The 15905-nt window shown below is 52.6% G+C and overlaps 1 protein-coding gene across 6 annotated transcripts in view; it reads left to right on the top strand.

Moving 5' to 3' along the window:
• The window catches only part of WDFY4 (WDFY family member 4), a 257299-nt gene extending 241852 nt beyond the window's left edge, over nucleotides 1-15447 (top strand). For 5 of the 6 annotated variants that reach the window (XM_044942406.2, XM_044942409.2, XM_044942410.2 and 2 more), the window contains 7 exons: nucleotides 792-976; nucleotides 1892-2050; nucleotides 6137-6316; nucleotides 8128-8310; nucleotides 10305-10392; nucleotides 13859-13970; nucleotides 14976-15447. In XM_044942406.2, coding sequence (XP_044798341.2) covers nucleotides 792-976; nucleotides 1892-2050; nucleotides 6137-6316; nucleotides 8128-8310; nucleotides 10305-10392; nucleotides 13859-13970; nucleotides 14976-15042 — 974 coding nt within the window. In that variant the 3' untranslated portion in view covers nucleotides 15043-15447. The remainder of the gene's footprint in view (nucleotides 1-791; nucleotides 977-1891; nucleotides 2051-6136; nucleotides 6317-8127; nucleotides 8311-10304; nucleotides 10393-13858; nucleotides 13971-14975) is intronic. The other variant, XM_044942408.2, reaches the window with a different exon arrangement.
• The last annotated feature ends 458 nt before the right edge of the window (nucleotides 15448-15905 follow it).

Genomic DNA, 15905 nt, shown 5'->3' on the forward strand with positions numbered 1-15905 from the left:
GAAAAGTAAAAGTAAGTAAGGCCGCTAAAGGGGTTTGCTTTTTGGAATACTCAAATGGCTGCTATTAAAGAATTCTGTGTTGATGCCCAGATGGATGGGCCTGCAGAGAATTTATAAAGAAAAAGGGAAACTATTAGAAGAAACAGCTCAAGCTTGCAGCCCCCACTCTGGGGCCCGCAGTTGCTGTTGCTCCTGACCACCCAGGTGGGCCTGCAGCCACCAGCTAGGGGCAGGCGCCTGAGGCAGATGGCCCCGTGCAGGTCCCAGCCCTGCCCCTGGAGGAACTGGGTGTGTATGAAGTCCACCCTGGGGCCTCTCTGCTTTGGGGAAGTCTACCTGGAACAGCTTTCTGGTCCCAAGGAGTATAAGGCCAGGCTTGTCGGGGTTTTTTCTCTTGAATCCAAGAACAGTGTCCTTGGCACCTCCAGCCCTGCTAGACCTGATGCATGGAAGGTGCAGGAAGGACAGAGCCCCGCCCCTGGCTCCTCTGGCTTTATGCTGTCTGTCCTGCCAGCCTCGGTTCCTCTTCCCTTGGCATCAGCCCATAAGAGACACTAAAGACCAGCATGGCCCACACTTCATGTATGTGTTAAGTCTGGGGAGAGACCCAGGGCCCGGGGACCCAGCTTGGGGCCAGAGTGTAACATAGCCCCTAGAGGGAGGCCCAGGAGGAAGGGACAAGGAGTGGCTCCTGCCTGGCTGGGTGGGCTCTGCATGGCTCCTCTCTGGGCCCAGCTAAAGCAGGTATCATCCTTTGACAAACAAGCTCCTCCCTACTGACTGGGGAGCAGATATGTACCTCTTCTCTCTAGGCTCAGAATCCCCCAAAGGAGCCATCGGCCACATCGTTCCTACGGAGAAAACCATCCTGGCCGTGGAGACAAACAAGATGCTGCTGCCTCCACACTGGAGCAGGACCTTCAGCTGGGGCTTTGACGACTTCAGCTGCTGCCTGGGCAACTACGGCTCGGACAAGGCAAGTGGCGCTGGGTGCAGGCTGGCCCCAGGGCCTCAGCCTGCTGCTGGTTGGGGCAGAGGTGGTCAGGAGACCGGCGAGCCAAAGCGGCCACAGCTGCCCACACCCCCAGTTCCTCCACGTGCCTGCGCCCCCAGCCTGGGGATGAGAGGGTTTGAGCGACCATGCTAAGAGCCCGGTGGGCTAAGCCTTCCCCTGTGTTACCGGGAGTCGAGCTTGTAAGTAGACATGCTGTCTCGTCTGCAGTGTCTCTGCTGCTGGCTGATCACTTGGCTGCATTGAGAAGGCCCAGGTTGTTACTCAGTTTGGGTAGAAAGTCTTAGGGGCCCCTCTGGCCCCTCCTCTGGCTCAGACTCAGAGGGCACAAAGTGAACATTCTACAGGCCACTAGGAGCAAGCCACTGGGCTACTGGTCCTCCATGCCTGTGTGAGGCCATCTGCTCCTCTCTACCTTCTTGACGTGGCCTCTGTCCCTGTTTTCTGCCCTTGCTCTGCTCCCACCTTAGCACGTGGCATGAATTCCCTGCTCGCCAAGCTTTCCCTCCCCTCCCTAGCCTTCCCCCACCTCCAGTAGGAGGCAGCCAGTGAAACTGGCCCCAGATGTCCCCACTTCCTGAAAGTGGGCTCTGCCTTTCCCAAGCTCACAGGGCATGTCTGCTGTGTCCCCAAACCCTCCTGCTTACTTGCCTCTTCCCACCTGTTCCTTGGGTGTAGGCGCTGTCTGGAGACATACCCGGGCAGCCTGTCACCAGGGCTTCTCTGGAACAAATGGCCTGTCCCTCGGTTGCCACGGCACACAAGCAGGCCGATGGAAGCGGCCAGATCTGCCCGCATCCCCCCGTCGCCCTGTGCCAGCTCCCTGCCCGGTGCGGGCCCTGGCGCCAGTGTCCATCTCGCTTGCCTCATCTCCCGCAGATCTTAGTGACGTTCGAGAACTTGGCCGCCTGGGGCCGCTGTCTCTGTGCCGCGTGCCCGTCCCCCACGACCATCGTCACCGCCGGGACCAGCGCCGTGGTGTGTGTTTGGGAGCTCAGCATGACCAAAGGCCGCGCCACAGGCCTGCGCCTCAAGCAGGTACGGAGCCCCCATGGGGGTGCTGGCTCAGGGCAGGTGTGGCACCTCTGGCAGGTTCGGTGTCTGCATGCTCCAGCTCCCAAGCGCTGAGAGCTCTGCCTCTCTCGGGAGCTGAGAGCGCAGAGGGCACACGGGTCCATGTCATTCACGGGCGGTTTCATGTCTTTGGGTGGATTTGACGAGCACACAGGGCTGGGGCTTCCACGGACACCTGCGCCTCAGTGAGAGACGCTGCTTACACAGCGGGGCCAGTGAAATCCGGAGCCTTTTGCTCTAGGAGACATTTTTTAGCATTCTTCACAGGCACTTTTACGTGAACAGCCTCATTTTACCTCCTCATTTTACCCTGTCATAGGAATCATTATCATCCCCACTTCACTGGTGAAAAATCAAATCGAACAAGTTAAGTGCCTTGTCCAGGAGCAGAGAGTCAGAAAATAAAAGACTGTCTCCGAATAGGGGTGATTGTGGCAGACACAGGAGGAAGAGACCAGGAGGCAGAAAACTCGTCTGGTCTTACCTCGCAAACTACAGCTGCTTGGAATAATAGACAGAGTGAAACTGACTGCTTACTTAAGGTTCTGCATGTTAACTGTAATCTTGAAAAGCCGGGGCCCTTAGTGCCACTTTCAGGTGAGAAACGTGAGGCTCGGAAAGGTCAGACTTGCATTTAAATCTGACTCTAAGCCTTGTGCTTTCCCCTGCACACACTTGAAGTTGCTGGAGAATCTCTCTAGGAGACACTTCCATCTCCAAATGCAATTCATGTTTCCATCTGTGATTTAGTGATCCATACAGCCCCAAAGTGACCAAAAAAAAAAAAATGTTAACCATACGAGGCTTGCCACTGACCAGATTTCCCAAACTGGACATGTTACACTCGAAATGATGCTGGGTTTCTCTGGATGCTTTACTAGTCAGTGGAGTCTCCCCAGAGCCTGCCCTTATTCCCTGGCACCACCCCCAGCACATGCGTGGTACACAGCAGTGGACAGTCAACAAACGTGAGGTGAGGTCAGTGCTGAGGGAGCTGGTTCATCCGCAGAGGCCACGGCACCTACCTAGACGCTGCTGTGCGGGTCGAGTGTGGGCTGCCTTCACCCAGACTCTCCAGGGAAGTCCTCCCAAGCCAGGCGTAGAGCCTTCTGTCTTTTCACATCTTCACTTTCCTGACCTGCGTGGAGAGACTGTGCACCTATTATGGGGATGGAGAATCCACCTCTCCCAGGCATCACTCCAGGGATGAGGGCATCCAGCCCAATCCCAAAGACACCTTGGGGAGCCAGGGAAGCGACCCCCCTCCATTGCCCTTCCAAGGTCCTGGTTAGTGGTGAAGATGCAGTGTAAAAGCCCCAGTATTGACAGTATAAAATGTAATTCATCATCCTCTCCTAGCTATAAATCAAGACAAAAAGGTGGGGGAATCCCACCTGCTCTTATTTCCTAAGTGAAATAAAGTACTTTATCATTTACCCAAAGAGGCTAACACAGCCTTGGGGATCCCCCAGACTGGAAGCTGCTCAGAGAAAGGGGTCCCTCCCTTACTTACAGACTTGTAGACAGAGAAGTCATCATTAAATAGCTTCATTAACAGTTTTTTTAACTGTTTTATTTCTGAATATTACAACATGAAAGACATATTTCAAAGTCAAATGATTCTCTATAATCCATATAAAAATATTCATCCTTACATGCTCTGATCCCCAGATATACATATTTACATCCTTCTGATCATCGTATAGATATGTTGATTCCATTTTCACCCAGCCTATCAAATTGTTTCCGCTTTTCTACAGTTTCTATAATTTACATTTCAATTGTTCCATTTTATTCCATCTCCATAAAATTACATTTCAATTGTTTTATGTCAATGTACCACAGCTTAATAAACCGTTTCTTCCAAAACTAGACAATTACATTGCTTCCAATTTTAAATATTTTAAATAGTGCTGCAGAAAACATCTTAGATTGCTGTTTGCTTCTGATTAATCATTTCCTTATAGCAAATTTCAAGAAGCAGAATTACAGAACAGTGACATAATGCTTTCTATAGTGGCTCTGTAGTTTTACAGTGCCAGCCAATCAGGAATGCCCATTTCACCACAACATATCCAGAACAGGGAATTATTTTCAGAGGTTTGTATTTTATTTTTTGCTACTTTAGTTAGGTATAAGGTGATATACTGGAGCTATTTTAATTGGCCATGATGAGAGGTATTATTCTGAGAACAGAAGAGCCAATGGAGAACGTTTAAAATTGCTGTCCTGCTTCATTTTTTTTCCAGGCCTTTCCAAATAGGGAGTGGTGCTGACTGCCTCCAGGCGCTTTAGTTTCCAGGCTGGTGTGAGGCTTACAGAGGTGGGCAGTGCCCACGCACACAGTGGTCCCTGCCTCTCCAACGCTTCCCCCAAGAAAGCAGAGGCCCCGCTCCAGTAACAGCTCACACAGGCACTGGGCTCCCAGCCGATGTCTCTGCATCCCCCGTCTTCATACCTGGGTCCCCAGCCTGCACACTCTGGAGTTGTCCTGTCCCCAGAAGTCAGAACTTAGCCATTAGGCAGAGTTCATTCTGGGAAGACCACCAGAAAGCTCCTGTCAAGCCCTCTGCTTTCGTCTCTTCTTTCAGACAGTTTTCACTTCCCTAAAATGGCACCCCACTCCAGTACTCTTGCCTAGAAAATCCTATGGACAGAGGAGCCTGGTGGGCTGCAGTCCATGGGGTCGCTAAGAGTCGGACACGACTGAGCAAGTGACTTCACTTTCACTTTTCACTTTGATGCATTGGAGAAGGAAATGGCAACCTACTCCAGTGTTCTTGCCTGGAGAATCCCAGGGACGGGGAAGCCTGGTGGGCTGCCGTCTATGGGGTCACACAGAGTCAGACACGACTGAAGCAACTTAGCAGCAGCAAGTAGCCCCTGAGGTGACCCCAGCCTTCTTCCATGGGTCACATCCATCAGGTTGGTGCCATGTTAGGATCCATGGAGCACAGATGGGAATCTGCAGCTGAACTTGTAATTATTGTGACCAGGCCAAGTGACCACTTTGAAACATGATGCTCAACCTCATTGACTCAAATGAGTGAGTGGCAGACAGTCCTGAGGGTGGAGCTTTACCGCCAGATGAGGGGAGAGTCAGGCTTCAGAGAGCCACCTCTGCACTTCTCAGGCTGATTGCAGAGGACAGCAGGCATGTGTGTGCATGCCAGCTCTCATGCCAGGCTGGCCTGGCAGCTGTAATGGAAACCACACCACAGCCAGCAGCAGCAGGCCAGGGGTCCCAGTGTGCCTGGGAGGCATCCCTAGTCCCCCAGGAACATGTCTATGTGAAGCAAGGCCTCTGGCCAGGTCGGGACACATAACTATCCATCAGCCAAGCCACTATCCTCCTAGGCCAGCCTGAGAGCCAGGACTGAGGCCCCGAGTCGCCGGCTGCTGGGCAGCCAGACTGGATATGAACGTGGATCCTTTGGACTTGAAAAGTCAAACCTTTTAAACTATGACCTGACTTCCCCGCCTTCTCCCAGCCCATGTGTTTCTGAGGTTCCCTTAGTGTGATGATCAAATTTGAGCATGCATGAAATTCTCCGGACAGCTTGTGAACACCCAGGTTTGGGGGCCCCACTCCCAGAGTTTCTGATTCAGTAGACCTAGGAGGGGCCCAAGAATGTACGTTTCTGACAAGTTCCCAGATGATACTTGAGCCACTGGTTGGGATACCACACATGGCAGACCGGCAGCCACTTCAGATTGCAAGACGACATGGGGGGCAGAGAGCACGAGGGAGTTGCTGGGTCTCCGTCTGAGTGTGATAAAAAGGACTACTGACTCTCCCCATCTGGATTTCAACCCTGGAAAGGCATGGTTCTGAGAAGCCAGCCACACACCCATGAATACACAAGTGCACACACACACTCACACACACACACACACACACACACACCCGACAAACGCTGCAGTCACTGGATCACTCTGAATCTCTGTTCTTGCATTTGGGGCCCAACAGGAAAAGGGAGTATGGAGTATCTCCCGAGTGACTGGATCAAGGGCCGCTCTCATAACCTGCACTTTCACCCCCGTCCCTAGGCCTTGTACGGACACACGCAGGCTGTCACATGCCTGGCAGCATCAGTCACCTTCAGCCTCCTGGTGAGTGGCTCGCAAGACTGCACGTGCATCCTGTGGGACCTGGACCACCTCACCCATGTAGCCCGCCTGCCTGCCCACAGGGACGGCGTATCTGCTGTTGCCATCAGCGACATCTCGGTAAGCCTCCTCTTTCTCAATGTCTGTATCCTCAACATGTCTATGATTCTTCATGGTAACATGGTGACATGGGACATGGACAGTCCCCTGAGAAAACCCGGGGGCAAAGACACCCCAGAGTGTATAGAGGCCCCACATACGTGGAATATTCTCAACACAGGCAGAGTGGTGCCATCAACAATCTCAATTTTGGTCTTGATTTTATTTTTTGCTTCTTTATTTTTTTCCCTCAAGGAGGTGGGCTGGTGGGAGGTGTCTGTTCTGACATGAGCATCGGGGAGCTGGGGAAGGAAGTTGACTTTGGTGAGGGATCTTCTGGGTTTGATTGACTGATCCAGCCAGTTGACTGCAAATCAGTGTGAGCTTAGCAAGCACCTCTGGTCTCCAAGTCAGGAAACACCTCTGCTTGTCCCCGCATGCTGGCTACCAAAGATAAGCTTGTCAGGAAGCGTGCCGTGTGTGTGTGTCTGTGTGTGTGTGTGTGTGTGTGAGAATATATATAGGCAGTACATATATATACGCTGTGTATAACGTATATACATGTATGTATATCAGTGAGGAGCTTCTATACTGGAATCCTCGTCATAGGGTGTGGGGTTTTCCGAGGCTCTGCATCTGCTGATAGAAAAGCTGAGGGGCCTGGAGCATGGGTAGACTGAGCAGTTGTATCACAGGAGGAGAAAGAGGTCATGGAGGAGACTTCTGCTGCTAACTGCGGCTGAAAGTGATACTCCAAGTGGGCTTCAATTCAGGAAGAACATTAGATGGGCAAAAAGAGGATGGATGGATGGGTGGGCAGCTGGAGGGATGAACGTGTGGATAGATGGAGGGTGGGTGGGTAGATGGATGGATGTTGGCTGAAGGGATGAATGGGTGGATGTAACAGGGAAAGCACCAAGTTCTGGTATGGAAGAAAATAAATTCATAAGGAATGATGTCCCCAGCCCTTAGAGAAGACCGATATCAGGACAACAACTTGTTTGACTCATCTTGTCCTGGAGCTGACTGAGTTCCAAAGTGCTGGCTGGGTGCTGAGCAGAGATGTAGCAGACATGGTCCCTGGCCTCAGGCAGACTCCACCAAACAATTCAGGAAGGGACATGATGGCGCTCAGCCCCGGGCACTGCAGAGGGGCGTGGAGCTCCCGACATCCCTTCTGTGGTCAGGGCAAGGTTCAAAGGCAGAGCCCCAGAGGGCTCTTGGCGTCCTTGGTGGGTCCTTGGTGACAGTGACCACAACTCTACTGGACACAAAATAGACCAGGAGTTAAGGCGTGAACACCCAGACGTAAACATTTCAGGAGATGCAGTGAGCAAATTTCTCCTCCGAAATTCCCTCCGAGGAGACCTTGCCCTACGTTATGAATACATGCAGTCATTCAAGCCTCTGTTCCCTGCCCCCCACCAGGGGTCATCCAAAGCTGCTTCACAGGAGCGGGGCTGGCCAGCCAGGTGTAGACCCCATGTCCGGGCTTGGGATGATACCCTGGCTGGGTCTTTTATGCCAGTCAGTAGGCTGCAGGGAGAGTGCTGTGGGAGGAGTCCAAAGGGTGAGCCAGTCAGTTTGTGCTGGGGAAAGCAGTACCCAAATGCCGGATTTCAGTATGAAAAGAACCAGGAACGTGCCATTGTATGGAAGCACAGCAGGCCTGTGAGTCACCGGGAAGAAGTGGATGTCTTAGGAGGCCTGGGAGTGCCTTGGTTAGTCTTCAGAAGACAGCCGGTGGGTGCTTGGGTGTGCAAACTGAGTGACTGGACAGATGGACAGGCAGTGATCCCAACCTGAAGTGAAGCCCTGTCTCTCTGCTGCAGGGCACCATCGTCTCCTGTGCGGGAGCCCACTTGTCCCTGTGGGATGTCAACGGACAGCCATTGGCCAGCATTACCACGGCCTGGGGCCCAGAAGGAGCCATCACCTGCTGCTACGTGGTGGAGGGGCCAGCGTGGGACACAAGCCATGTCATCATCACTGGCAGTCGGGATGGCATGGTCCGGGTAGGTGCACCTGGGTGGAATAAGGCATGCTACAAGAAATGTGTTCATCTCCATTCTGTCCACTTCTTCTAAGGGTCAAATCTGCAGACTGCATTTAAACATTCCAGACCAGGTCCCTGCAGCATGTGAGGGCAAAGGCAAGGGTTTTTTTATATTAATATAATACATACAATTTTATATAACATATACTTCAACAGTTAAAAAATACTCATTGTCACATTATGAAAGCTGAATGGTCAAATGCATCAGAAGATAATTCAGCACTGACAAGGGACATATGGGCCATCCTTTCATCCATTCACCCACTGGTCTATCCATCCGTCCATTAATCCATCCACCCATCTCCAGCTGCTTAGCTCTCTCTCTACTGCTATCCATCCACTATTCCATTCATCCATCCGTTCTTTCATTATTGCATTCATGCTTCCATCTACTCATCTGTCCACTTATTTGTCCCTCCAGCTATCCACCCACCTAACATTCACTGAACTCTGGCTCTGTCCCAAGCACCTCATACATAAGGGATCCAGAGATTAATGATAAGTGAGTCCTTGTCCTCAAGATGTCATATGCTAGAAAACAAAGACAAACAGAAAGTGTCCATATGTGTCTCATGCTATGAGTGGGATAATCAAAGAGCACCATGCATGCTCTGAGGAAGGCCTTGGGGAGAGAAACCATCAGGAAACCAAGAAGACAGTAAAGGAGAAACATTAGGGTGGGAGGGATAGTGTGGGAGGAGCAAAACTCAGGTGAGGTTTCTGAGACTGACAGCAAGGAGGGAGGAATAAATAAGATGAGGAATGATTAAGAGCTTCACTCAAGAAACTGTCATTTGAATTGCACAATTTTTGAAAGGGAGTGTCAGTTTCATGCCTCGAGGTATTCAAGAAAATGCTCTTTGAATTCTACACACATTTGTGAAAGCTCATCGTGGGCCAGCCAGCAGGGCTGAAATGCAGCCCTATCCTCCAGGAGCCTCCATTCCCAAAGTCTGAGAATCATCACAGAGGTGATGCTTCAGGAAGCAGGATGAATAACAAGGTGGGGGGCCAAGTGGAGAGTGGATTTATTTCCAGCAGAGGAGGTGGCATTTCAGCAGAGCCCTGAGGGTGAGAAGTCAGGGCGTACAGAGAAGGCCATGCAGGCTAAGGGGTCAGGGTGCGTGGATGGGAGAGACGACACCGAGGAGAGCCCGCTGGGAAGTCCCCTTGCAGGGCCTCGTCTGTGGGCTGGAGGAGCACAGGGTCTCTGCCGAGGGAAGGGCGTCCTGGACTGGCTAAACATGAGGAGATCATGAGGGTCAGGGCGGGGTGGGCCGCAGTCTGCCCTGTGGGTCAGTCAGAGCAGCCCGGCTGGCTGGGGGCAGCTACACCTCCTTCGTGGGCCCCCAGAGGAGGAGTGCGAGTCTTCAGGCGCTCTGCTCTTGTCCACTCAGCGCACTAACTGAGCTCCTGGGGCGGCCCAGCGCTGGGCTAGACCCCGTGCTGCGCTCACCGCAGCCTGCAAGTGGAGGCTGCTCATTGCCCTGCGGGGAAAGAAAGTCCAGGCTCAGCAAGTGAGATGCCATGTGTGCCAGCCTGAGGGCACTCGCCACAGACCTGGCACCATACGGAGAGGACGGGAAGTCGTGCTGCTGGGTGTAAGGGAGGCCTCTGGGAATGGTGGCAGGCAAAGTGGGCACTAGCTAAGTAAAATGACAACAAGCTGACTACTGAGTCTCATCCCTGCAGGTTAGGGGTCGGGGAAGGTGCCCTACGACCCAGGGGTGGGGAGGGAACCCATCCCGCCTACATCCCGTCTATGGCAGCCAAACTTGCCCGCAGGCAAACTGAAGCCTAAACAGGCTTTTATGCTGAGAATATGTCAACATCAGAAGTGAATGGGGCCATCCCCCTTCCGTCAGGGACCCCCAGGTGTGGAGGAAAGGACGGCCCCAAGCCTGCAGACAGGTTCATTGCCCCAGCCCACGGCATGTTCTCTGTTCTGGGCAGATCTGGAAGACTGAAGATGTGAAGATGTCCGTTCCCGGGCAGGCAGCGCCAGAGGAGCCATGGGCTCCATCATCTCCAAGCCCCAGAGGTAACTGCTATGCCCCCGGTTCCCGGGGGCACCCTTGCCTCGCTCAGCCCTCCCTGCCCTCTTCTCTCCTCTGCCGAGGGCTGCAGCTCCAGCCAGGCCTGCAGAGACCAGGGAAGACAGTGAGTTTCTTGGGGTGTTGACAGATCTCAGGTCAGGAGCACAGTTTTCTGTGAGCTGGTGGTGGAGCATGAATCCATGTTGAGAAGCCCCACTGAGGCCCAGCGTCACCCTTCAGGGACCAGCTGGCTCTGGGACGCTCCCCGGGCCTGTGAACAGTGCTGGCGGTGGTTGTCAGGGCTGCTGAGCTCCAGCAGGGGCCACACACAGCCGAGGTTGATTTGATGCTATCCATCTTCCTGGGTGACTCTTAAATGCCAAACTCCCCAGCCCAGGACCTTGGTCCATCCAACTGGCCACTGGCCTGGACTGCCAGGCTGCAGACAGGAGCAGGGATGGCTTTGCTGCGTCCCGGGGAGAGGAAGTGGCTCCATCGGCCCCAGTCTGCCTCTTGTCCCTGACTCAGCAGCCCCTACTCTCCACGGCAAGTTCCTCAAAGTAGGCCTGAGGGTGGTTTGCATCAGCATGGCCCAGGAGGCTCATGGAACATTTAGATGTGGGTCCTAACCTCAAGGAAAAGATTGGAGAAGGATAGAGTTCCCCTATCTAACAAGTCCCCGGGTGACTGCCAGTATCAGCAGAGTAAAAGATCCGCCACTCTGCAGCAGAGCCCTCTGTGGGGTGTAGCATTTGGGCCTGGAGTAAGATAATCTGACCTCACTTCTGTCACCATGGCCTCTGGCATCAGCGCCACCAGGGCCACCGTCACAGAGCTGGGAGGGACAGAGCTAACTGGGAACAGTTTCCACCATTCACCCCTCCCGTGTGTTCTCTTATTTCTCATGGCAACCCCATGAAGAAGATACTACGATGATGCCTGGGTGAGAAGGGGACTGAGGCATGGAGCAGTTCAACAACTGGCCTAAAGTGGCCCGAAGCCATTACCACCATAGCTCTCATTTCTGCCCCAGAGTAGACACGCCCACTCCCAGAGCAAGCTCCTTGGCCAGGGCCAGACCATCCCCCTAGGATGAGCGCAGGCAAACCTCACTCCTGGGAGTCCTGCATGGCCTCACTCTTGTCATCATGGGTTCTTCTGGTTCTTTCTGCATCCCGGGACCCGTGATCATCCACTAGAGAGAACTTTCCAGATTGTGGAGGCTTGTCTTCTACAAGGAATAGCCATTTTTAGTTCATTTCTAAAATGTGTTCCATACCTCCTTGATTCATTTAGTCACGGATTCATGGATTCTTCACCCACACAAGCAGACACGGGCATTGGCTGAGCCCCTGCTAGGTCCTAGAATCTGCATGGGAATCCCTTCCTTCAACATAATGCTATCAGACAATGCCCTTGTCAGCAACATAGACTGACCCAGAATGGTGACCTCACAAGACTCTACAGCCACTGGGGATTCAGTTCACTGGTCCTAAGGTCTCTAGGGTCCTTTGGGACCACAATGAATCAGCCCATCACAGTATGAAAAGAGTCCTGTGCATTCTTAGGAGCTCACAGTTCTTCTTTGGAGGACAGAGGCCAAACTCTCTCCCCGGCCCCCACCCATTTGGAGGAGAGCTAGAACAGAGTTCTTATTCTCCCCCTGCTCATGACGTGTTCTGTGGCATACCAGCGTGAGAGCACGCCACCTTAGTCTCGGGCTCAGCTGACCACTTCTGAAGCTACTAAAGGCATTAGCTCAGCCCATGGTTGGTAAGTGGGTGTCTGAACCAGAGTATTAGCGTGGGTAGGTAATGGATGAAGGGACAGATGAACAAAGGGCATCTCAGAGCCTTTCCATTCGTTCTGGAAGTGGCAATGGATTTGCGGTTTCCACTCAGGATCAACAAGGTTGTGCTCATTAGGAAGGGGGTCTAGTGAGATGAGAAGCAAGATGAAAATCAGGAAACAAAGTTCTAAACCCAGCTCTGTCTCCTGCAACTTCTCCGGTCCTCAGTTTCCCTCCCTGTCAATAGAGGTACTTCCTGTACATCCTAACTTGTAAGAAGCAGATGACAGAAAAATAATACCATAGACAAAGGTCTCCTCAACAAAATGCAGGCCATGATTATCATTTTCTCGGATTACTAGGAGACTTCTCCCCTAACACACCAGCCGATGGCACGAGGGGACTTACCGGATGGTGTCGGGCGGACGGGAGCCTCGGGCCCATGTCCGCCCTCTGCTGTCTGTCCTGACCAGCCTGAGGCCACCACTGCCAAGCAGAATGAACTGCTCTGCTTGTGGTCACAGTTCACAGGACGCTTCGGATGAAATGACCCAAGGGCACAGACATATTCATGAAAATCAGGCCAGGCCACTGCTTAGAGTCAGCAAATCCACGTGCAGACTTGTGGACCTGCGCCACTGCGGGGCTCGCTGTGCTCAGAATACTGCTTAGAACCGTTTTGCTGGAAGGGGACTAGTCTTCGGCCTGACACACAGATACTTGCGCGTGTCTCTTGGTGTGTCTATTACTGCATTCCTTGAATACCTTGAGAGGCAAGAAAGGAGTTCTCTGAGGGTACTGAGGATATGGGGGTTGCTGCATTTGTGCTCAGATGTCATCAAATTTCTGCCTGGAATTCATTTGTCATTTGCAGCCAAGACCATCCCAGTTGAGTTCAATTTATTTTAGGAATCACTCAGTAGATTTGGTCTCAGTCCAGTACACAAAAAGTCCATGGGAAAAGCTTGGTTTGGGAACTTATGCACAAACACAACACACACGTGCATTTCCTGGAGCACAGAGCTGTGCGCCAGCCGGGTCAGCCGGGACAGCTGCGGCGCTACTGCCCTGACCGCACCCAAGTGCCCTCACGGTGGCGGACCCAACTGAGGTCTCTCCACCTCACCCTCCACGAAGGAACTACCGTCTGTCCCCAAATAAGGTCATTAAAATGAGTGAAATAGCAATCACTGAGTTCTATTTTTTGAAAACAAACATTCTCAGCATTTAATTATTGGTCATGGCGTGAGCGGATTTAGGTAAGCTGATAATGCCGACTTTATGTAATTTATTTTTACTAGGCAATTACAGGCTGCGTTACATCCTGGCAGCAAGGTATTGTGGAGTATCTTATTAAGCATAAAGCCAGTAAACACTGATGAACAATTTTGCTGAACTAGGCATGCAATTTAGAAAGCAATAATACACAAATCCAATTTGGTACACAATGGATACCGCAGCACGTCAGCACATGTAACTATCACAGCCTGCAAATTAAATTGGGACGGCCCTTTTTGCAACAGCACAGGCCAAGATTAAATATATTTTCCCCTCAATTTAACAAGTTGCTGACCGCAAATATAAATACACGTGTGTGTGTTTGCGGCCCCGCGTGTGGATGTATACACGCGTGTGTGAAACCGCGCGGGTTTTCTAACTGTCCTCTTGCACGCTCCTCATAGTTCACCGGTGGGAGAAGAATCTTGCCCTTTGCAGAGAGCTGGACGTCAGCGTGGCTTTGACAGGGAAGCCCAGCAAGGCCAGCTCTGCCGTGACAGCCCTGGCCGTGTCCAGGTAACCAGCTGGCTGCGCCCAGCCTCCAGCACAGGGCGCCGTGCCGCCCCTAGGACGCCCTGGCTGTTCCCCTCTGGACTCTGGGCCCTGGGAGGCGGCCTCACTCCAGGGACCCAGGAACCCAGGGGGCCCCAGCATGTACAGTAGCAAGATGGCCATGCAGGACCCAGGAAATGGTTCTTAACACACATATTCTTGCTGTCTCTTTGTCCCTCTCACTGTCTTGAATATCTCTGAATTCATAAAGAAATCCAGAAGGTAAAACTATATTGACTTGTAATCTTATCCTAAAGAGGGACTTTTTTCCTGAGGTCCTTTGATGATTGTAACGTTTGGTATGATGGTTATCCTACATTACAGAAATGCCTTTCAAGGGCTCGAAGCCAACGTGGAATGGACGGATGTCAGATACCACCCTTGGCAGCATTTTTTATTCTTTACAATTACTTGATGGTAGAACTTAGAATCATTAGTCTGTTCTACACACTAGGCGAGTTAGTCTCAGGGGACCAGATCTTCAGGAGCCCTGTCCTTCTCCCCTCCTGCCCTGGAGTGGGGCACCTGAGTTCTGCTGTGGTGGGAAGGCCAGACTGAGGTGGGGTGGCTTAGGGTGGGGCGTATGGGAAGGGACAGAAGGCCCTGAGCCCTCATTCTTTGCTGAAGAACTTGCTCTTCCTTCTGCCTACCAGCCTGGCTGCATAGCTTAAAGGATAGGAGATACACCCAAAGATGCTGGAGGGAAAATGTCAGGGTCTTGCCCTGCTCCCCAGAGCCCCAGCACCTGGGAGCATCCCCTCAGTGCTTCCAAAGCCATAACCCTCCTAGGTCAGAGCCCTCCCTGGGTCGCAAGAGTCTCCCCTGCTTCAGGTGGAGGCCAGGTGCAGGCTCTCCTGGGGTCCTGGCCTGAACCCCTTCCCCCATGTTGTAATGTCCTGCATGCAGTCTGGGATAAGCAGGGTGCACAGGTCTGCTTTAATACTCCTCTTTATTTTTTCTTTTCCCAAGAAACCAGACCAAACTCCTGGTCGGCGATGAGAAGGGAAGAATATTCTGCTGGTCCGCAGAGGGGTAGGAGACAGGAGCCAGTGGAGGCTCTGGCATGGCAGCCATGTGCCCCAACAGGCAGCAGGACCAAGTGGAGGGCTCAGACGCAGTGCCTGGGACGCAAAAGAAGCCCCCAAGGCCTCCCTTCCAACAGGTCCCCAAAGAGGAGGCCACAGGCCGCTGGAGCTCCATACCCTGAACTTTGGCCTCGGATTACACAGGATACGCATCAATAAAACAGATACACATGTGCATCGGGGCCCATAAGCAGCATGCTGGAAACTGGCTCAGGGGTGCCAACCAGCACTCACAGTTACACACGACTCACCTTTCAAAGGGCTTATTGCACTGAGAAAACATTGGGTGGCTTACTGGAAACTAACGGGGAATATGGGATTGTTATTTTATTAAAACAACTATTTTCCAGATACAAGAGGGCTCTTGAATTTAAAACTGCCAGCCTTTCCCACCGAGGTGTTTGTGGCTCCACACTTAGAAAGGCAGAAAGGCCTCAGGGACGCACAGCCCACTTCTGGAGTGCTTTTCAGGCCTCCATTTCCCTCAGTGGGATCTGCTCCTCTTGGGGTCTTGCTCTGTGTGCAGGGGACCTTGGGGAGCAAGAGAGCACATTCAGGAGGCCCGGCTTCCATGACTGGGCTCAGAACATAGACACAATAGCTGCCCAGCGCGGGTGTGAGCAAGCCAGCTGGGAGGACGCACCCTGCCCAGGCTGCTGCCCCTACTCTGCACTCCACAGCAGCCAGTGGGTCCCGGCTGCGCTCGGGCTTAGCAGGCTTTTCTGGGGACCTGTCTTTACAAGGTCAAGGGCCCCAGTTTACATACTGGTTTAAGCTGAGGCTTATCCTGGGAGAATCTGGACTGCCGTGTGAC

This window comes from Bubalus bubalis, chromosome 4 (genome assembly GCF_019923935.1).
Source record: "Bubalus bubalis isolate 160015118507 breed Murrah chromosome 4, NDDB_SH_1, whole genome shotgun sequence".
NCBI classification, from domain to species: domain Eukaryota; kingdom Metazoa; phylum Chordata; class Mammalia; order Artiodactyla; family Bovidae; genus Bubalus; species Bubalus bubalis.